Source organism: Colobus angolensis, unplaced genomic scaffold (assembly GCF_000951035.1).
Source record: "Colobus angolensis palliatus isolate OR3802 unplaced genomic scaffold, Cang.pa_1.0 Scaffold32, whole genome shotgun sequence".
NCBI classification, from domain to species: Eukaryota; Metazoa; Chordata; class Mammalia; order Primates; family Cercopithecidae; genus Colobus; species Colobus angolensis.
Window position 1 is genome coordinate 5,430,259 of NW_012116488.1, and position 22,334 is coordinate 5,452,592.

The 22,334-nt window shown below is 46.2% G+C and overlaps 1 protein-coding gene across 3 annotated transcripts in view; it reads right to left on the reverse strand.

Moving 5' to 3' along the window:
* WDR25 (WD repeat domain 25) overlaps window positions 1–22,334 on the reverse strand; it is a 153,555-nt gene that overhangs the window by 35,014 nt on the left and 96,207 nt on the right. For all 3 annotated transcript variants that reach the window (XM_011951471.1, XM_011951472.1, XM_011951473.1), the window contains one exon: window positions 11,956–12,086. In XM_011951471.1, the coding sequence (XP_011806861.1) occupies window positions 11,956–12,086 (131 nt within the window). The remainder of the gene's footprint in view (window positions 1–11,955; window positions 12,087–22,334) is intronic.

The following is a 22,334-nucleotide window of genomic DNA, read 5'->3' on the forward strand; positions in this document are numbered from 1 at the left end:
GGGACAAGTAAGAACAAGTGTTGGTGAGGATATGGAAAATCACCCACTAGGCTGGGACAAGTAAGAACAAGTGTTGGTGAGGATATGGAAAATCAGAACCTCATACATTGTTGATGGGAATGTAAAATGGTGCAACCACTTTGGAAAACAGCCTGGCAGTTTCTCAAAAGGTTACACATACAGCTACCAACCATATGACTTTGCAATTCCACTTCCAGGAAGAACCACGAGAAATGAAAACATACATGCACACAAAAACTTACAAACAAATGTCCAAAAATGGAAGCAATGCAAATGGCCATCACCTAGAGAATGGAGAAACAAAATGTGTATATCCATACAATGGAATATTATTTGGTCATAAAAAGAAGTGGAAGACTTTCTGTTAATGGTCTGGCATGTAAGGAGCTTATAAATCAAAACTCTGTCCTAACAAGTAAAAAGAACAAACTGTAAAACTCTTCTCAGATCCCTAAAAGAAATGAGATCGCAGGGCAAACCACTGCCCCCAGAATTGGAGACACCGATAGGTGAATAAACAAATACAACATATTGGAGCAGAAATTTCCACAGGAACCAGGACCAGGAAACTGAATAATTGACAAATTGCTAGAGGCTCATTGTGGACAAGTTGGACAGATTAAAAACTCTGGAAGACCTAGTCATCAGTGGCCCCCAAAATTTTGTGCATTTTACCTCCAGGAGCTACCAGGTTCTCACAGTGAAGACTGGAGAAAATCCCCTTATGTTTCCAGCAGAAGGAGAAAAGGAACTACTTTGTCTTGTTTTTGTTTTTGTTTTTGTTTTTGAGACGGAGTCTCACCCTGTCACCCAGACTGGAGTGCAATGGCACGGTCTCAGCTCACTGCAACCTCCACTTTCAGGGTTCAAACGATTCTCCTGCCTCAGCCTCCCAAGTAGCCAGGATTATAGGCGCCTGGCACCACGCCCAGCTAATTTTTGTATTTTTAGTAGAGATGGGGTTTCACTATATTGGCCAGCTGGTCTCAAACTCCTGACCTTATGATCTGCCTACCTCAGCCTCCCAAAGTGCTGGGATTATAGGCGTGAGCCACTGCGCCCAGCCATAACTACTTTGAAATATAACACAGCATTCTGTTCTTCTTTTATGCATTTATTTTTGTAGAGTCAGGATCTTGCTATGTTCTTTGTTTGTTTTTGTAGAGTCAAGATCTCGCTACGTTGCCCAGGCTGCTCTCTAACTCCTGGCCTCAAGCAATCCTCTTGCCTCGGCCTCCCAAAGTGCATTCTGCTCTTAATGAGGTCTGTCCTGCAGAGAAATTAGTTAGCTAGAGTCTAACCTGCTGGGTTTATCACAGCCTAGCTGACCTGGGGGAAGGGGAATACCCAACCCCCACTGGCTCCTGCCTTTCACATGGGAGAAGGGAAAAACCCAATTCCTGCCCCTCTAGCCTTCTAGGTGGAGGAAAACACCCAGCTCCAGCCCAGTCTAGCTGTCTTGTCCTATCTAAAGGGGAGAGGGGACTAAGAAGTACATGTGAGCTCACAGTCCAGAAGCAGACTCTAAAAGTCTAACCTAGTCGCAAGACGCTTCCCCCACCCCCCAACACTACCCCACATTACTTAAGTCCTTTTTATAGCACTCCCTTTTACCTAGATCATCTTGTCTGACTAGCAAGAAAGAATTAAAAGGCATACTAACAGGCAAAAAACATAGCTTGAAGAGCAAGTACCAGAACTAGACTCAGATATGGCAGTGATGATGGAATTATCAGGCTAAAAATTTAAAACAACTATGATCAACATGCTAAGGGCTCTAATGGAAAAGTAGACAACACGAAGAACAGAAGGGCACTGTAAGCAGACAGACAGAAATTCTAAGAAAAGACCAAAAATAACTGCTTGAGATCAAAAACACTGTAACAAAGATAAAGAACATGCACTGCTGGGTGCAGGGACTCACACCTATAATCCTAATACTTTTAGGAGGCCAAGGTGGGAGGATCCCCTGAGCCCAGGACTTTGAGGCTGCAGTGAGCTGTGATCACAGCATTGCATTCCAGCCTGGGAGAGAGTGCAAGACCCTGTCTCCAAAAATAAGAAATAAAAACTGAATGCTTTTTATGAGTTTAGTAGCAGGGATACAGCTGAGGAAAGAATCTTTGAGCTTGAGGATATCTCAACAGAAACAGATCGGGTGTCTGGTGAAGGCACTCTTGCAGGTTTGCCAACAGTCATCTGTCTTCTCACTGTATCCTCACACGGTGGAGAGATTCATCTCTCTCGTGTCTCTTCTTACAGGAGCACTATCCCCAGTCCTATGGGCTCCACCTCATGTCCTAATTACCACCCTTCGACCCAGCAACTCCACCTCCTAATATCATCACATTAGGGATTAGTGTCTCAACATATGAATTTTGGAGAGGACATAAACATTCAGTCTGTATTGTACATGTCATTAAACATTTGTCCAAACTCATAGAATGTAAAACATCAAAAGTGAACCCTAATGTAAACTACAAACTCTGAGTAACAATGATGTGTCACTGTGGGTTCACCACCTGTAACAGATGGACCACTCTGATGCAGAATGATTACGGGGAGGTTGTGCCTAAGCACGAGCAGAGGGTAAGTAGGAAATCTCTATCCCTCCTGCAAAATCTTTTCTGTGAACATAAAACTCTTCTAAAAAATAAAGTCTAATTTTAAAAAAAAAAAACATAAAATAAAGGAGTGAAGTCCTGATATAGGCTACAGTGTGAATGAATCTTGAAAACATTATGTTAAGTGAAAGAAGCCAGTTACAAAAGACTACTTATATAAAATGCCCATAACAGACAAATCTATACAGACAGAGTAGATTCATGGTTGCCAGGGGCTGGGGAATTGTGGGGGACAGGCGTGGCTGCTAAAAAACATGGTTTCTTTTTGGGGTGATGAAAATGTTCTCAACTGCTGTGGCTGCATTACTCTGCAAACATACCAGGAACTGAGTGAATGAGTGAGTTGTACAACACAGAATAAAGCTGTTACCAGAAAACATTTAATGAGTATTTACTTTTGGCCCAATGTGGTGGCTCACACTTGTAATCCCAGCACTTTGGGCTAACGCGGGAGAATCACCTGAGGCCAGGAGTTCAAGACCGGCCTGCACAACATAGTGAGACCCCTTTTCTACAGAAAATTTAAAAATTAGCCAGGCATGGTGGCAGGCGCCTGTATTCCCAGCTACTAGAGAAGCTGAGGCTGGAGGATCCCTTGAGCCCAGGAGTTCAAGACTGCAGTGAGATATGATCACGCCACTGTATTCCAGCCTGGGTGACAGAACGAGACCATGTCTCTAAAAACTTTTTTTTTAATTAAAGTATATTAAGACAAAAAATAACTAGGGCATCAAGCCCATGATTTTTTGGACGCTATTAGTTAGGGCAAGGCTAAAATAAGTTTTCAAGTAAAAGAATTGTAAATCAATAGCAAAAAAAATAAATTTTTAAAAATCTTAAGCAGAAGCCTGTTCAGTGCAGCACAGAGATTATTTTAGTGGCCACATGTATTATAGAAGATTTATAAATTAGAATTACAGAAACATCATATTTATAGAATCAGCACAGGTCCAAAGAACCTGCTTTATATTTTCTGAAATTGCCTGCTGCATTTTTAAGGGCAACAGTTATCAAATGGGATGGGTGTTAATTAAAGTCTTGGAACATCGCCCTCTTGAGTGCCATGGACCTCCCAGTGTCATCCACTGAGCTTGTTGGCAGCTCATGTGTGGGTTTTAAACAGGGGTCTTCTTACCCAGTCCCAGTGAAAGTGGTGCAGAGGGTGGCTGAAGAGGAGGACTGGCTTGCAGGGCAGATCTCTGAGGTTCCAGATTCTGGGAACCAATTGCCCACTTCTGCCTAAGACTTTAGACAACCCAGGGGACGCACAGGGACTCCCCAGCCAACTGTGTGAAGGCAGTCAGTGAAGCTGGTAGATCCATTGAATATTGAAAGAAACAGATGTTCTCAGCAGTCCCTTCTACAGCTTTAAAACATGGACTGTCTAACTGGATTTTGTTGCCCCATGCCCTGGGACAATGCCTGGTTTCTGGTGGGGGCTCAGAAAATGTTTGTGACATGGATAACTGAAATGTGTCCTCTTCCTGCAATAAGGAAAAAGCAGAAAATAGAGGAAGACCTGGGTTCAGATCCAATCCTCTCAATGGCTGCCTACCCTGCACCGACAGCTGAACCTTTCAGAACCAGTTTCCTTGCCAGTACTGTGGGGGCAGGAAGGCTGCTCTCACAGACATGTTGAGTTCTGCTTTCAGGCCTGAGGTTACAGGGCTGTGGTCTCTCAGAACAAAACCCGCCACTGTCCCATCGATGGCCAGGTCCTGACAGCAGGTGCGGAGCTGCACGCAGCAGTGCTCAGTGAGCATGTGAATGCCAGGGCTATCCATGCAGGCTTCTCCAAGAACAAAATGCACAGTCCTGACTGATAAAGATTCAGTCATGTGATGCTTAACGACAGGGATACAGTCTGGGAAATGCGTCATTAGGTGATTTTGTCATTGCGTGAACATCATGCACTTACACAAAGCTCGACGGTATAGCCTGTGATACACCTAAGCTAGTGGTCTAGCCTATGGCTCCTAGGCTATACATCTGGATGGCTTGTCACTGTACTGAACACTGCAGGTGATTACTAGGTGATAGGAACTTTTCAGCTTCACTATAATCTTACAGGACCACTGTCCTATATGTGGTCTGACATTGACCGAAACGTCATTATGTGGTGCATGACTGTATGTTCATTCAAGACCAAAGCTGAATTCACACTGTGAACAAGAGGATCTGTAAGGGTTTAGGCATCAAACCACCCCAGTTCACAGTCTTACCCCACTACAAACTGGCCGTGTGCTTGTGGTGTATAACTGAGTCCTTCCAAGCCTCAGGGCCCTGACAGAGGAAGGGGATGGCGGCAGCACCCAGTCCACCTCCCAGGAGGCCACAAGGAAACAAGCCATCGCACACACAGCATGCACAGCGTGATGCCCGCAGGAGGTGCACTGTGGCCAGCACTGGCTGCTGAAAGGGGCTCTTGAGATCATCAGGCGTCCCACCACGCCCCAGTCGACAGATGAGGAAACGGGAGCCAGGAAAGACAAGAAACAGCCTTGGGTCCTATGTCTTTGCCACCATTAGGCTCCTACTCTCATCTGCATACAAAGTTTAGCTTGCAGCAAAGCTTAGTCAGGACTGTGGAAAGCACAAAAAGTCCAAATAAAAAGCTGTTTTAATATAAAACAGATGAAAGAGACAAATGGAGAGTAATCAAAATCTCATTAGGGCAAATAAGCAACCTGCCTACAATGCCACAAAACTGATGGCACTTTGAGTTAAGTAGGTGAAGCCGTCTCTTGGATGGCCACCATCACAGGAGTGCAGATCTCAAAGATGGTCTCACCCACTGGGGCAGAAGCCCCATAGAAACCACCTACACCATGGCTGCCAACTCTGGCTATACATTAGAATCACCTGCAGAGTTTTCAAAAACCTCGATGCCTAGGCCACCCTGGGCAGCAAGAGTTTCTAATGCTCCCTGGGTAGCTCTGGCCCGTGCCCTAGATCAGTCAGGCCCGGCCGGCCCAGCCACCACCTGCTGCTTTACCAGCTCCTATTACTACCATCCTGAGATTACTCCCATCCAAGGAAGGATGCCCACAGAAGGGGAAGGAGATAAGCAAATTAATGACAGCGGCTCAGCCTCCATTCAACTGGCTGGGTTAATTACTTGTGATTTTAAGAATTGGTCTTGATTAGAGCTATCAGTCATTCATGCGACAGTCTGCGCCTCCCCTCCCTCCCCACTATGTGCTTAGCACTACGGTGGATGCTGGGAATACCATGGTAAATGAGGCACAACTCTTTCCCTCAGGGAGTCCACATGCCACCAAAACACTACAGCATACTAGTGATGGGCTGGGCTCACAGGAAGCTGAGCTGAGGATCCACACAGGCCCAAGGGTGAGCCACCCACTCCTCTGTCATCTGCACGTTAGGACACGTGCCTGTAGAGGGTGTGGGACAAAGTTAGAGAAGAAGGTCAAGAAACCAAGTCAAGATCTGGAAGTCAAGATGTCCCTTTACAAATTTAAAAATAATAATAAAAGTAGGGAGAAAAGATGTAGAACAAGCATGAAATATTCACAATTGGTGTCAACGTGACACCAGGGTGTGCTGGAGAAAGCAAGCTGGCTTGTCAGAGCTGGTTTTATCATGAGAGTCCCAGAGAGAGCAGGGAATTGGGGTTTTAGAGGTGTGCAGCCTTCCCCGGAGGAGCAAAGTTGGCAGATCTGAACGCACCTGCAACTCTTTTTCTCAGGCGCAGAGTAGGAGCTAGACAACAAAAGAACCACTCGACCACTAGCCTGCCCAATGTCACCCTGCACATAGAAAGAGAGAAGGAACTAGGGCAGAGTCCAGGCTGCAGCTGCAGGAACCACATGTCCTAGATTTTCCAGGGCTGCTCCAATTTCCAGTATTCAATCTTGCCTTAACTGAGAGGTAATTTGTTGAGGTTGGGGTTCCATAATGTAGTCCTGCAAAAAAGGTGATTCACCAAATTTGCTGTATAAGCTTTCTTAACAAATCTGATTCATGTTACAAAAGGAGAATTTCTTTTTATTATTTATCCTAACTTTTGGTTCAAAATACATAGTCATCTTAAAGTGAACTTGAAGGTGGCTACCTTGGAACATTCCCCACACTGCTAGAGGGCCCAGTACAGCTGAGTCCGTGTCTTGGGCTTCCCTTGCAATTCTACAGCTTCCATTCTGTGCTGGGCACAGAGCCACAGCACCGCAAAGCTGGAAATGCAAGAGACTCATAACTCTGTTATCCACCAAACACTGGAGAGCAGAGGAGCTCAGCCTTAGTGGAGAACTACAGTGCCTCGATGGCCACACCATATCTCATCTAACACAGGGTCTCCCAAGTCCTCCTGCCTCTGTGCACACTTCTGGAATGACTCATTGCAGCTGAATTCCAGCTAGCCTTCACACCCCATTTGTCAGAGGGGCCATGCCTTCTATGTAGATCCCAGGGTGGCCACTGCCCCTGAGGTTGTGGGCAGGTGGCGCAGGTCTCTATCACAATGACAGTGGCGGCTGACCCCATCAGCTCACTCCAGGTTATCCTGAACACCTCCTCTGGTCCAGGCCTTGTCGGGGATGCCAGGCACAGAGGTGACTCAGGCTCCCACACTAGGCGGCAGTGAATAAACACCTGTGTATAAAAGCGCCCACAGATCAAAAGTGATCACTGTCCCTGAGATAGGTCACAGACGGTACAGGCTAATTGAAGATAAGGTTCAAATGAAAGAAGCAAGGGACTTCTAAGTTCAGAGGCCCTTTGGTCCTTAGCTTCTCAGAATGTTGTCCATATACTACCCTCCCCTTAATTTCCTGGGAGCTTGTTAGAAATGCAGGGTCTCATCCCAACCCAGACCTGCTGAAACAGAATCTGCATCCTAACAAAAGCCCAGGTGCTCTCCTACACGTGTGAGTTTGAGAAACTCTACTTTGGAGGTGCCACTTTATGATACCAATTAAAAAACTGTGGATCAGAGAGGATTTTGCTTAAGGAATGTGCCCAAAATCACCCAGCCAAGTGAGTAACAGAGGGAGGACATGAGCCCAGGTCTCCTGCAGCTCAGGCCAATGACACTAGAGGCTCAGGGGGCTTCTGCAGAAATTGACCCTCACAATACTGTAAAGGTCAGACCACAGGCATCCTGGGTTCCAGACCACACCCATGTTCAAGCAGACTGCTGGGAGGAGAGGGGTCAGAGGATGCTGCAGCAGCGGCAGGAAGCCAGCTTCGAGTAAGTACACACAGCTGGCTTGTGCAGAACACATCCTGCCGACCTCTGGAGATGAAGTCAGGCACACTGCAGTGACAAAATGTGCTACAAGCATCAAACCTGAGGTGGAGAGATCACCCGAGATCAGCCAAGAAGAGGAGACAGGGAGTCAAACAGCCCATTTGCTGTAATGAATTGGGCTAGACTACAGAAGTCCAGAATCTTAACACTTATCACTTGGCTACGTTTAAGGAATCAAAAAACCTCATGACTGGAAAGTAACTAAAAAGTTACATGTTCCAACTACTCACGTTGCCCTAAGATGCCAGGGAGAGGTTGTCTGGCCTCACTTCCCTCAGTTCTGCTGGCAGAAACCTACTCCTTACCTTCACAATGTAGGCTTGCTTTGACCCAGAAATTTTCATTCTGAGATTCAAGCTTAAGGAAATAAATCCCAAATGTGGAAAAGCTATATGCACAAAGATGTTTCTTACAGTGGAATGTGTAATAAAGTCAACCTTGATAGTTTGGTTAGAGATTGTAACGAGAGAGAAACAACTTATATACCCCTGACTGAAGGAACAGTTCCCACCTGGAAAACACATTCTCTGAGCACCTGGTTTCTGCAAGGAACACGGAATGGGGCAAGACACCCACCTTGTCAGCCAGCTCAGGAGGATTAGTCCTGACAATCAATAGGGTAACAGATGTCAGAATCACATCTCTCTATGCCAAGGTCAGTCAGATCTTAAATATCTTTAGTTTTGTGGGCTATGTGGTCTCTGTTGCAACGACTCCACTCTGCTACTGTAGTATAAAAGCAGCCACGGATGATACATAAATAAATGAGTGTGGCTGTTTCGTAAACCTTTATTTACAAAACTGGCAGCAAGCTGGACTAGCCTCGGGCTATAGTTTGCTGACGGCTGATCTCTATATTCACATCTATTAATTTTAAATGGCAAAAGTTTTTGAAATATCCTACATGTCTAACACAGGGAAATGGTTTAATATGTTAAAGCATTCATCTGATTCATTTGATCCATAGATACTTACTGAGTTCCTGCCTAGGCCAGACATTGTTCTGAGTCCTGGGGAGACTCAAGGCAGTGAGTCTGAGTCAAAGGAATATGACTGAAGACCTTATGAGAGTCTGCTCTAACAAAGAATATCCTTCTAATGCCACATGAAAAGCAAAATACAAAATTGTGTATAAAAATAAGACCAAATAGTGCTTTTATAATTTTTTTAAAAACCACAAGGGGAAAAAAAAAAAACAGAAAGAAGAATATCAAAATGTTGCTAATGTTTACCTTTGGCTGCATGGACTACCCCTCCTCTCTTTATCTGAATTTTCCAATGTTGTCATATGATTATATATTACTTTTACAACAAAACATTCCTTCCCCACTGTATTTAAAAGAGAAGGCCTGTCTTGGTTTAAGCTAAGGTCTGTGTCCCTCCTACTTCCACCTGCGGTTCCCACCGCAGTCCCTGAAGGCAGCTGGAAAAAGTCAAGCTGCTTGCTTCTGGATGTTCACATACACGCCCAGGCTGAGCCAGAAGGTTCAGCACCTGGGACAGCGCCACAGGAGCCCATAGGGATGAGAAGGGAGCAGCCCCAGGCGGGAGCCCCTGGAGGGCAAGGGCTGTGCCTCCTCCCTGGTCCTCCTGCTGAGTTCATTTGAGACACATGGGCAACACCTGTCAAAGCAGGAAAGAGTGTTGTCCCCTGAGCCCAACTGATGCAAATGGAACGAGCCCCGTGACCTGGCGGGGGAGGATTGTTGGTAGAAAGGAAGTAAAAACAAATACTGCACAGATCCCTTAGCCACATTACTATCTTGGGAGAGACTCGCAAACATGCCAACACCAGTCACAGCAACATCTGCTTCTAATTGCTTCTCCCCCAGCATTTTCGGAGCTCGTCAGCTGGCATCTGCCCTAGGAAGAAATCCAGTATTTTTAACAAATGCTTAAATCAGATGGCGTCCTTGGTGAGTAATTTCTTACGTGTTTGGTCTTTGAGGCTAAAAACAGTAAGCGCACCCATAAGGGACGTGGTTGTCAGGAGTGGCTGGGTGCTCAGGAGGTCCCACTTCAAATGGTATGACTAAGAGTTTCCAGTTCACAAGGCACGTTCAAATGTTTTCTTTCACTTGTCATGTATTTATATCCTAAATATAAAGTGTTTTGGCGGTTTTTTTTTTAAATACCACTGTGTCCACTTCTTTATGGGTAATTTCCTCTCTTTTCCAAATATTTTTATAAGAAAGTTCCTTTGTAAAAAGAAAAATGTGTGATTTTTTTAAAAGACCACATCTATCTATGTTCCCACTTGCGAGTGTACTTTAAGCAAGATCTCATGTACAGACAAAACTTCCCATTCTCTGTCAAGAAAAGTCTCTGCATTTAGGCTCTCCTCAAAAAACCCACAGCCCCTTCCAACTGCCTGTCAGGAAAGGGTCTTCCTGTGCCAGCCAGTCTGAAGCAGGAAGGCAAATTTGAAAACTAGGCCTTGAGGGCTCTGTCTCACCCTCCTCCCTCTGGAACACATGGACAGCCTCTACTCAGGACAGACCGGCTTGGATGCTGCACCTATCTAGGACCAAGGCAGGAGATGTTCACAAACCTCCCGTGGCTCCCCACTGTTGAGACCAAGACACACAGCGTTGAAAAACTCTCTGCCCAGGCCACCTCACTGTGTGAAGCCCACGCCCAGCCAAGTCCCCACAGGCATCCTGTGTTCCCACCTCCTGTATCTGCACTCTGCATGACTCTCTTCCTCCATCATTTACTCATTCAGTCAATCATGATTCACACAGTGCCTACTCTGTGCCAGGCACTGTTTTAGAAGCTAGATGTCAGTGGCAAACAAAACTCTCTGCCTTCAAAGAGCTTACATTCTAGACGAGGGAAATAGGCAAATGAATGAATACATAAAATCCGTAATACGTCAGGTGATGGTAAATGCTACGGAGAGAAATCAGATAGCAGAGGGGACTAGGAGATGCTAGTGGGTTGCGGGCAGGGGGCACCTCATGGAGAGGTAACATGTGAGCAGAGCCCCACGACAGGGGGCAGCAAGCTTCTACCTAGGAAACAGGCAGAAGAGCCTTCCAGGCAGAGGGAGTGGCAAGTGCAAAGGGCCCGAGGCAGGAATGTGCTGGTATGTTCAGGGAAGGCAAGGAGCCTAGTGGGGCTGGCACTAATGGCCCCCAGGCCAGGGAGGTACATTTGGGCCTTGTGGATCATCAGAGACATTGGCTTTTACTGTAAGATCAGAGCCTGGAGGATTCTGATGAGAGGAGTGACATGTCTGAGTCACACTGTAACAGACCAGTGTAGTGGCTGTGTTGAGAACAGCCTGCAAGGGGCAAGGGGGAAAGTGAGAGATCACATGGGAAACTCCTCCAACCATCCCAGTGAGAGACAATAGCAGAGCTACAAGAGCTGATGTGGGGAAAAGTGTCCAAGTTTTGGAGAATTTGCTGATGGTTTGCATACGGGGATATGATGCAAAGAGCAGAGACAGTGCTGATTCTGATGTTTTTGGCCTGAACAACTAGGGTGGAGCTGCCATCTAGTAAGTGGTGGTGGTAAAAGGTGCAGCAGGTTGTAGTAAAGGATGGGTATGGAAATCACAACCAGCCTTTAAGACCCAGGAACAGTGACTCCTCTAAGAAGCCTTCCCACAACAAGCTAAAAGCACTTACCCCCTCCCTTCCTCTCTCACAAGCATGCATATAAGTGCACACACACACACATACACACACACACAAACCAATTCTCTGTACCAAAGTTATCTGTATCCACACATTATTCCCTTGAGTAACCTAGCAGATTCATTTTATATCATATGGAAGCATCTGTGCACAGTAGGTGTTCAACAAATATTTTTAGTAATATGCTGCATAAAATTGCACCTATGATATTTTAAGTCTGACAACTCAAGAATGTTTTTTCAAAACATCTAAAAATTATGCTTAGCACTGATTAAATATTAAGTGGTAATTATTCCACCTCAAGGGCCCTATATATAGATTCTGACCTGCCCCCAATTATTCAAATTGTCGAAGCAAGTCTCTTGTGGAAAGGCCAAGTTAGGAAGATGGCTATTACCTTGCCAGTCCTTATATCCCAAGCTTTCATTTCAGAGCTGAAGCCTCCACATAAAAAAATGTTGTGGTCTTTTGGATGAAATTTCAAGGTAGTGATTCTAAAGTCACTTCGACCACTAAATAGCTGGGTTCCTACAACACAAAAAGAGAAGAGAGGGTTAGAAAACTTAGGTCACAAAACAAATATCTTAAAACTAAGATGCCATCTGGTATGGGGCCCATAGCAAATACAGCTTCCCTGGGTCTGATGTGGCCCAACGGAGACTTTCTGGAAATATGACAGTGGCAGTAGCAAGATTTGCCCTTATTCTCTGGCCAGCCCACCCTTGACTATCTGAACATCCCCTCCACCTGGGGTGAGCTTAGATGGGTGGATCAATGAGTGCACCTTTCGTATTTGCTGTAAGCATGACATGCGTTAGCTCATATAAACCACACAACAACCCTATGCCCACTTCACAACCAAAAACCAAGCCCAGGGAGGTCATGAAACATTTCCAGGGCTCCACAGTTAACATAGTAGATTATTTACCTGGGAGTCTAAAAACCAAAAACAGGATTGCTCTAAGGTGATACTTTTCAGGATCAGCCACCTTATAATAATGGATGAATGGTCTGCTATGGAGCATGGCAGGCGGGGCGGCCTGAGACGCTGGGCGATGAATGAGAGTGGCCATCATGGTGGCCCAAGCACAGATTGGACAGAGTGGTGTGGGCCATTGGGGGTCTCACTGGCTCTACAGGACATGAGGCAGTCCTTGTCCTTTATAAATACATCATAAACTGTTGTCAAGCATTTATGTGCATTATGGTAAGTGTCTGTGTGTGTACATATATACACATATGGTGTGGAAAATGTCTTTTTTATCACTATGATCTTTTAGAGGTAAGCTATATAAACTTCAAAAACATCAATCATTTGGAGCAGGTCAAAGCTGGTCCTCCTTCCACTACCCAGTGCAGCCCCTGTGTCCCAGAGCACTGGCTGTCATTCTTGTCTGTCCATACTTCATCCATCTGAAACTGCATCAATAAGGCAGACCGGCCTTGGCAGGGTGTTCTCACCATGGGAGTCTCTGAGTGCCACCCCTGTATATGCCCCCCACAGGCAGGGCTCACACACCAGGCAGAGCACCTGCCACACACCATCCAGTCAGAAACGTGGAGCAGGCTTCACTCAGAGGTGCCATGAGGGCTCTCACAGCACAGGAGGAAGAACCTTGACTGCCTTGTACCCATAGAAACTCCCCCATGGGACTGAGCAGTGGGCTACTTAGGGACATGGGAAGCTGGTGGCGAAGAAGACCATGAAGACACCGAGGTCTCAAGCATCATTTCCACTCACAGGAACCCAGGAAGCAGCACTTGCTCATTCAATTCAGAAAGCACAAAAGGTTGCCCAGCTTTGTGTTCTGTGACCCCCACACATTAGTGAAGGCCTCTACCAGCTCACCAGGTGTGGAAATGAAAGTCATCAATCAGTACTCATGACAGTCACAGCAGGAGGCTTTCACAGACCCAATCTGCCTAGATCCATGGTCTCCAAACTATTATAGTTTGACAGTACATCCCATCCATGAAAAACCTAAGGCACACGTCACCAATATATAGATATTTGTTTTAAGTTGTATAATGTGTTTCTGTACCAACATATTATAAACATTATTAAAATATCAAAAATAGAACACTTTAAAGGATGATATAAGGATAAAACAGTCAATATTTTAAAATATATTTTAATATACTCTTATATGTGCCTATGCCAGGGACTCAGAGCAGCAATGTGGCAGCACAGAGGCCCCAGGACACTCGCTTCAGCCCAGTGGCTGGGGGTCATCTGGAGACTGCAGGAAGGGACCACCATCACATCCCCTAGACAGAAAAGGAGGACACGGATGCCACTGCAGTCCCCACACTACCAAGAAGGCCCAGGACTGCCAGACTCTTTCTCCCCACAGGGAAAACTGCACTTATTGCTGAGAACATTCAGTGGCCGGCTTCTTGCTCACTTGGAATTCATTGCCAACCCTTAAATCCAAAAGGAAACACAAACTCTATCTGCCTGGAGAAAAAAATGTCCCTTGTTTTTGGACCATAGCATATAACCATATGCTTAATTTCAGAAATGACAGTGAATTATCCATATGTTTTTTCAAAAGTGCAGTGATACAGTCTTGCCAACAATGGGGAAGAAAGATGAGAGAAAACATGAAAGCTGAATTGCTAAAAGACGATGATTGAACTTTTTCTGCCAAAACAAACAAAAATTCTGAATGTTATTTTTCCTCAACCCCCTAAAGACATTGAAAATCTGTCTTTTTAAGTACTTCCATTTAGAAGATAAGCTGTAGTTTATACATTTTTCCTATTTTTACTTACAATAACTAGGCCCTTACTGCTTTTCTTTGTTAAAAGGGTTCAAAACTACAAGATTTTTAAATTTTTTAGTAAGTTTCTAGATACTCAGCGAAAACACTAAGGTAGAAATCTTGCTAACTAAGAAGTTCTCAAATAAGACTTTGTTTCAGAGATTCGGACCATAGCCATCATTATCTTCATTATCTGGCACAATGTTGGAAGCAGGAGATGGTATAGCTGAGGAGTTCAGAGCCACGCAGACCCAGATCCCATCCCAGCTCTGTCGCTTCCAGCGGAGGGGCCTTGCACTGCTGTGTCTCATACTCTTACACATGTAAGGTCATCATGACAGCTAAATGTAATGTGGTGCATGAAGCCTTCCACAGAGCATGGCAAACAGCAATCCACAAAAGGGAGCTATTATAGTTTACAAAATTAAACCCCAAATTATTGAATTCATCATTGGTTCAATTACAAAGTAAAACCAAGGGATACAGGTTTGGTTTTTGGTTTGTTTGTTCGTTTTTTTTTTGAGATGGAGTCTCGCTCTGTTGCTCCGGCTGGAGTGCAGTGGCGCGATCTCGGCTCACTGCAAGCTCCGCCTTCCAGGTTCACGCCATTCTCCTGCCTCAGCCTCCCAAGTAGCTGGGACTACAGGCGCCTGCTACCACACCCAGCTAATTTTTTATATTTTCAGTACAGACGGGTTTCACCGTGTTAGCCAGGATGGTCTCAATCTCCTGATTTCGTGATCTGCCCGCCTCGGCCTCCCAAAGTGCTGGGATTTCAGGCATGAGCCACCACGCCCGGCTGGGATACAGGTTTTTAAATAGCAATAACCTCCAGAGATTAATGTTTTTGGGCTTTTCGCATGAGGCTTTGAAAATACAACGCCCTGGGCTGCCCTTTACATTTGTTAAAGAGATATGGGTGAAGTCTGGAAAATATTCACCAGTGAAATATCTTGAACATGAACACTAGCCATGCCAGAGGAGAAGGTCTTAACTTGTCAGACAGGCTCTTCCTCTCTACCTTTTCATAAATCAAGGAGCTTGTTTATCACATCCTCTCCTGGGCAATGTTACTTTCAGCGCAATGGTTAGCTGTTACATAACCTTTAACCTTGAGACCATCTTGCTTGTTTACCTGTTTGTTATAGAAAATTCTGTTTATTCACTGTATCCTTATTATAGGAAACTGAGTTTTAAAATATTTAATCCACTGGCACTGACTTTATTGATCTCATTATAATGAGCTCAACCAGCATAAAAACTGTTTGGATCTTCTTGGAGCTAGGAAAAATCACTTATTTTCTCCTTGAATCCATAATGATACAAATAAAAAAATCATTAAAGCAAAAACATGTTTAAAACACAATGCAAAAATTCCATTTGTTCTACTGACTCTATGACCAGTGCTTCCACCCCCATATGACTGTGATGAGGCACTGGGAACTCTGGAATGGTGGCTCCCCCAAGCTGCCCCTCTTCCTTTCTCAGGTGGAGACATCACACTCCCCAAGGTAGCCACCCATGTGGCCAGGGCAGCACCACCTGTCCACCCTAACATCTATGCTTGGAATCCTATCATCACGCAGGGCTCCAGGCCCGTGAGGGCCCTCCTCTTCCATTCAGCATGAATGACTCCCAGTCTAGTTCCTGGCACATAATAGGTATTTGATCCAGGTCACATGAAACCCAAGTATGGGTCTCCAGGAGAGAAAAGAGAAGCTCACGCCCCCCTCTCCAGGGAGCTCAGAGGCAGACCTGGCAAAGCAATTCACAGTCAAGGAGGGGGAACGACATTTATCAGGAGCCTGTTACCTCCAGGCCTGTCTGGAGCTTGCACGCATCACACGGCAACCTGGGTGGTAGGTGTAATTAACCCATCTCTCACAGCCAGGGAAACGGAAGCTCAGCGAGGTGAGAGACTTGCCCAGAGCCACATGAGTCAGCCACGCTGAGACAGAGACTGGCCCCGTCTAATCTCAAGGCCAGGTCTCGGCACCCTACCTTGCATCCCCGCCAGTTATTCGTGACCTTTCCTTCTCCTAGTGCTTTGTTCACATCCACATACTCATGAACGTGTAGGAAAAATGTTGACAAGGGAAAGCTTATGCTGTTGGCTTGTGGTAATTGAGCTTGTGTTCCCAGGCAGTAGGCATATGACTCATTTCGCTAAAATCAATATCGTTACACTCATCCTCTGGGAAGTATTCAGCCAGCTGTAAATTTAACCATCCTGACTCAAAGTAAACGAGAAAAGCAGCTTACTAACTTTCAAAGCAAACTCTGTGCATCAGAAACAGGGGCCATCTTGGCAATCCGGGCAAAGGCCTGGGAAGGGTCTGGCCTGAGAGCCAGCTGGGCCTGCAGCTGAACATTCCCTATCAGCTGTGGCCCTGCATCAGCCAGCAATCCTCTCCAGCCCTGGTATCCTCATCTGTAGCCTCAGGACCACAAAAGGTGGTTATGAGAATTAGAAATAATGTAGGTAGGAGAGCTAAGCCCCAGACAAATGATAGGGCCCAATAAACAGTAGCTGTAGCATTGCAATAATAGTAATAACAGAAGAAATAGTAGTAGTTGCTGTCATTTTTTAAAATTTGTCTTTTTTTTTTCATTATACTTTAACCAAGTTGGAAATTTGTCTTCTAATAACATACTTACACCTGCTCTTTCCTTCCCATTCTTTTTTGTTTCATTTTAAATCAGTTTTAATTGATAAATAATAATTATATATATATATAGGTGGTACAATGTGATGTTTTGATCTGTATATACATTATAGAAAGATTCAATCGAGCTAATTAACATATCTATCACCTCACTAATTTATTTTTTTGTGCAGAGGATATTAAAAGTCTATTATTTTAGGATGTTAAAAGTCTATTAGCAGTTATGAAATACACATTATTAACTGTGGTCATCATGCAGTGCAATAGATCATTAAAACTTATTCCTTCAGTCTAATTGAAACTTTACACCCTTTCATCAACATCTCCACTTACCCTATCCACCCCTACCCCCAAGCCTCTGGTAACACCTTTCTACTCAACGCTTCTACGAAATCAACTTTTTCAGATTCCACATGTAAGTGAGATTTGTCTTTCTGTGCCTTCGCTTATCCCACTTATTGTAATGTCTTCCAGGTTCACCCATATTGTCAAAAATGACAGAATATTCTTCTTTTTTAAGGCTGTAGAGTATTCCATTGTGAATATTCACCACATTTTCTTTATCCACTCATCTGCTGATAGACACTGAGGTGGCTTCCACATCTTGGCTACTGTGAACAGTGCTGCAATGAACATGGGGGTGCAGAGATCCCTTCCACACACCAATTTCAATTCCTTTGGCGATACACCCAGAAGTGGGATTGCAGGATCATACGGTAATTCTATTTTTAGTTTTTTGAAGAACCTCCATACTATTTTCCAAAATAGCTGTATTCATTTACATTGTACAAGGATTCCCTTTTCTCCACATCCTCAACACTTGCTAGCATTTATCTTCTTGAAAATAGCCATTCCAACAGGTTTGAGGTGATATGTCATTGTGGTTTTAATTTGCATTTCCCCAATGATTACAGATGTCGAGCATTTTTTCATGTATCTGTTGGCCATTCATATCTTTTCCTTTGAGAAAAGTCTGTTCAGATCCTTTGCTCATTTTAAAAATCAGGTTATTTGGCTTCTTGCTGTTGAGTTGTTTAAGTTCCTCATGTATTTTCCGTATTAGCCCCTCATCAGATGTATGATTTGCACACTTTCTCTCCCAATCCATGGGCTGTCTCTTCACTCTGTTAACTGTTTCCTTTGCTGTGCAGAAGTTTTTTAGTTTGATGCAATTCTATTTGCCTATATTTGCTTTTGCTACCTGTGCTTTAAGTCCTATCTGAAAAATCATTGCCCAGACCAATGTCAGCCACTGCTTTTAATTCTCTGGACAAGACCAAATGTTCAAAAATTAAAAAAATAATAAGAGTTCTCAACTTGCAAATAAGGTGTGTCCCAGTGCTTTACTAGTGAGTTGGTTTTTTGAAACTTATAGTTTCAAAAAAATGGAATTGCTATTGCCATTCCAATAGCAAACATGCCATAACCACGTTTGGGCTCCAGAGTCAGTCAATAATGGCAGCCTTACCTAACAAGGGCACCAAACTGTGATGCAGCTGCAACCAAACACACAAACATCAGACATCACCACTGCGCACTCACGGTCATGAACAAAACAAGAATTTGGATTAGAAACCATCTTTTCTTTGTCTAGAGGGCGGGCGTGAGCTGTGTTTGTGGAGATGTGAAGGATCGCTAGGCACTTCCCCAAGTGGCAGTTAAGGGCTGGCATGGTGCTGCAATGAAGTTTAATAACATTTGATTTAATATCCGTAACTAGGGTCAGCTTCTCCCTCCAAAGGAGTAAGGAAAGAGAATGAGGAAACAAGATTCAGACAGAGGAGAAGCACTTTCAGAGTGAGAAAGGAAGGATATTTGTGGGAACAGAGACTGGCCTTGGAAAATAGACCCACTCACAAGTGGGCAAGAAAGTAGGCGGCTGCTCACTGGACAAGGAGGCACTTGAAGGGTGGCAGCCAGGGAACCCTCATCAGCTCAGACCTCGCTAGGCTGTGGAGCCCCTCTGAGCCTTCACTTCTGGATCAGTAGCAACAATCCCTAGCACTCAAGGAGCATGTACATATAAGTATCAGATGCTCTGTAAATGTGCCCACAAGCTTCCTTCTACTTCCTCTGGGTTTGTGGGTGCCTGAGGGATACCTAATCCAGTCCTCCTGAGCTATGCTAGGGAAACTCCAGCCACAGTGCCAGAAAGCCAAAGAACGGAGAAGCCCAGGTCCCTCTGCGGCACTTCTTCCAAGGACCGGCAGAAGCCAGCACCACCTCAAAGGCTTAGCACAACAAGAAGCCTCCTTCTCTGGCCCTTTCTCCAAAGCCCAGGAGCTCTTGGGGCTCTTTGCCATGGTTTTCATTTGGACACTTCTCAACCTTCCCATGCCAAGTGGTCTGAAGTCGTCAGGGCTAGCATTTATCCCACTGGAGCGTGGCCACCCATCGCTGGAGAGGCATCTTTCTTTCAGTGGGCCACTTAATTACAGGGATCAGTCCCCATCAGTCTGGGGCACTCCTTCTTCCCAGAGGCCACAGGTTATCTTCTGCAGGTGGCCAGCTGCTGCCCAACAGGCTCCCCAGGAGTCAGGTTAAGTTGGGTTCCCCGTTGTTTCCCTGTTTGTTCACAGCAGGGAAACAGATGTGGGGAGAGCATGCCACACCATGCCTCAACAGCAGGAGCTCTACTAGTCACAGGCCAGCACTGGACCCCAGCTCTGTCACCTCTGGCTGGGTGGCCTCAAGAAAGTCACTGACCACTCTAAGCCTCAGTTTCTGGGTCCATGAAATGGGGATAAAAACACTCCTCTCACAGGCTAGTGGGGAGACTAAAATGTCACATAAGCAAAGAGTCTACCATCCACTCACTCATTTCAGCTCCACACAGGCCAGGCAGCGTGTTGGAACCCAGGGCACACAGCCCAGGGCCCAGCCCACAGCAAGGGTTCGATAACCTGTCATTCTCTTTTTCCTTGTAGCATTTCTGTGATGGAAGCACCCGGTCATAGATTAAAAACAAGGGAGAGACCAGAAGACACCTCTTGGAAAGCAAGGAGAAATGGTCATTTATGAGCCCAGTCCCAGTTGGCTGCTCACTTCCACACACCATGACTCCCACCAAAAGACACTGGGACCCCAGGGCAGGAGGAGCCAGCCAGAAGCTGGGGACAGCAGAGCTGTAGGCAATGGCACCTGAAGGAAGAGGGCCATAGGCCTTCTGCAGCCATGAGTGCCTCGGGCTCTGGAGAGGTTCAGGCCAGGCAGGCTGGGGGTCTGCATACTCACTCGAGAGCCCTAATAAAGGGCACGTGTTGTTCCATCACCAGGAGGAAAGGAAATGTGGAGGAGATGCTGGGAGAACCCATGATGGCCCAAAGCCTCCTCCCAGTCTGCCCCCAAGACCCATGCATGGGACCAAGAGCACATCTGTAAGCTCACTGAGGGTGCGAGCAGGGGCTTCTGGATGATGATCAAAAAGTGGCCCCATGTGGGGAAATGGCCCGCCAACAAGGACCGTCTGGACAACTTAGCAGAACAAGGGCCTCATGGCCTGTGACAGAGGAGGAGAGGAGCTCCTTGCTGAGGACCTATTACGCGCCAGGCATTCTGCAAAGTGCCCTATATGTGTTATCACAGCTGCTTCCTTCAACAGCCCCAGCACCAGGTGGTGTGGTAGAAACAGGTAAAGAGGCCTGGCTCAGGGAGGCAGAAGAGCCAACACCTGTACCCTGTCCATGTGCCCTCTTGTACATGCTGCCTCCAGGATCTGGGAGGTAGAACCAGGTGGCACTGCACAGATGGCTCAGAAGAGCCAGCTCAAATCAGGAGAGCTGGCCCATGCACAGGAAGGAGGACAGGGTTCCCTGCCCAGCCAGGGCCCCAGGGCTCCAGGAAGAGTAATCTCCTTTGCAGCCAACAAAGGTAAAGGACAGAGGCCCTGCACGCCTCTACAGCTGCATCCTCCAGGGTCAGGCTGGGACACCTGCCTCAGGGCCTGGAGTCTGCAATAAACATGACAGGACCACTTAGAACTGAGCAAGCTCTCCGGGGGATTCTGAGGAGACTGGCTGAGCTGGCGTGTGGCACAGCTGACTCATAAGACAGGCGACACTCAGGGCCCTGGTGGAGTCAGCCAGCGTTCCCTGAGGCCACCTCAGCCTAAGGTGCCACAGACGTTTTGTTAGGAAGATTACAGACTGAAACAAGAGCACCAAAAATAATTGCGAGCAGGTTTTATTTAAGTGTTGATTCATGGTTGTTCTATAAGCCAACAGCCTGTCAGAACTATAAATTAATGAGATAAAATGTTGCTGGCCCTCCATATTTCAGGCCGGGTATTGACATTTTAGAATCCACAGATTTTTAACTGTATTGATTGAGGACACCAGGATAAATGGCCTTGGCGCCAAATTCCCATTAACGACAATGGGCACCGAGTGACTAATTCCCAAAGCGCTGCGGTGAGAACGCCCTGCACTGCTTTCTCCTGGCAGGGAGTTCTAATTAGATTGAAATGAAAAAGCCAAATCACCAAGGGCGGAAAAAGGCAGATCCAGTAAAAAGGGAGATCAGACTCAGCGAAGAGAAAGGACAAGATAAGTCCAAGCCGGACGAAAGCCACAGGGGCTGCAGAGCCCACCCCAGTGGCTAAAGAGAGCACTTACCAAAACCCGGGCTGGAGGTGGGATGTGCAGAGATGAGGTAGGAGACATAGCGGGAGACATAGGTGGAGCCCTGGCAGTCCCTGATGGGCTTCACTGCCCAGGTAGGAGGACCTGGCAAGGACCAACTCAGCTCATCTTACCCACACAGGCACTGAGCAGCTGCTCCAAGCCAGCCCTGGCCAGGGAATAGAGACACAAAGAGCACCGGGACAGGCCCCCATCCTCATGGAGCTCCCGTGCTAGCCAGGGAGAGGGACATGGAAACCAACCACCCTCAGCAGAAGAGGCCCTGTCTGAGTGTGGGGAGCTTCCCCAAGGGTGAGGTCCAAACCCCTCAACCATTCTTTCGCAGGGACCCACTATACTCTCCACTGTGGCCTCAGCACCACACGCAGTGGGTGCACAGTAAGTAACTGCAGAGTGAATGAAACTGGGCCTTCAACAGATGAACCCAGTGGTGAGCGCCATTCCTAGCAGAGGGATGGAGTGAAGATGTCCTCAATCACCTCCCCCACTGGATGGTAATGCCCTGGGGGCAGGGACATGCTTTTCTTTACCCACAACACACCATAGCTAGAGGGGCACATTGGGTCTGGGGCCAGACAAGCTGTTCTCCGAATGCAGTCCTATCACCAACTCGGCAAGGCATTCTACCTCCCACTCCTCCAACTCTCCACCAGGGGCTGCAGGTCACACAGGACCAGCAGGAGCTACCAAGGAGGTCTACTCAAA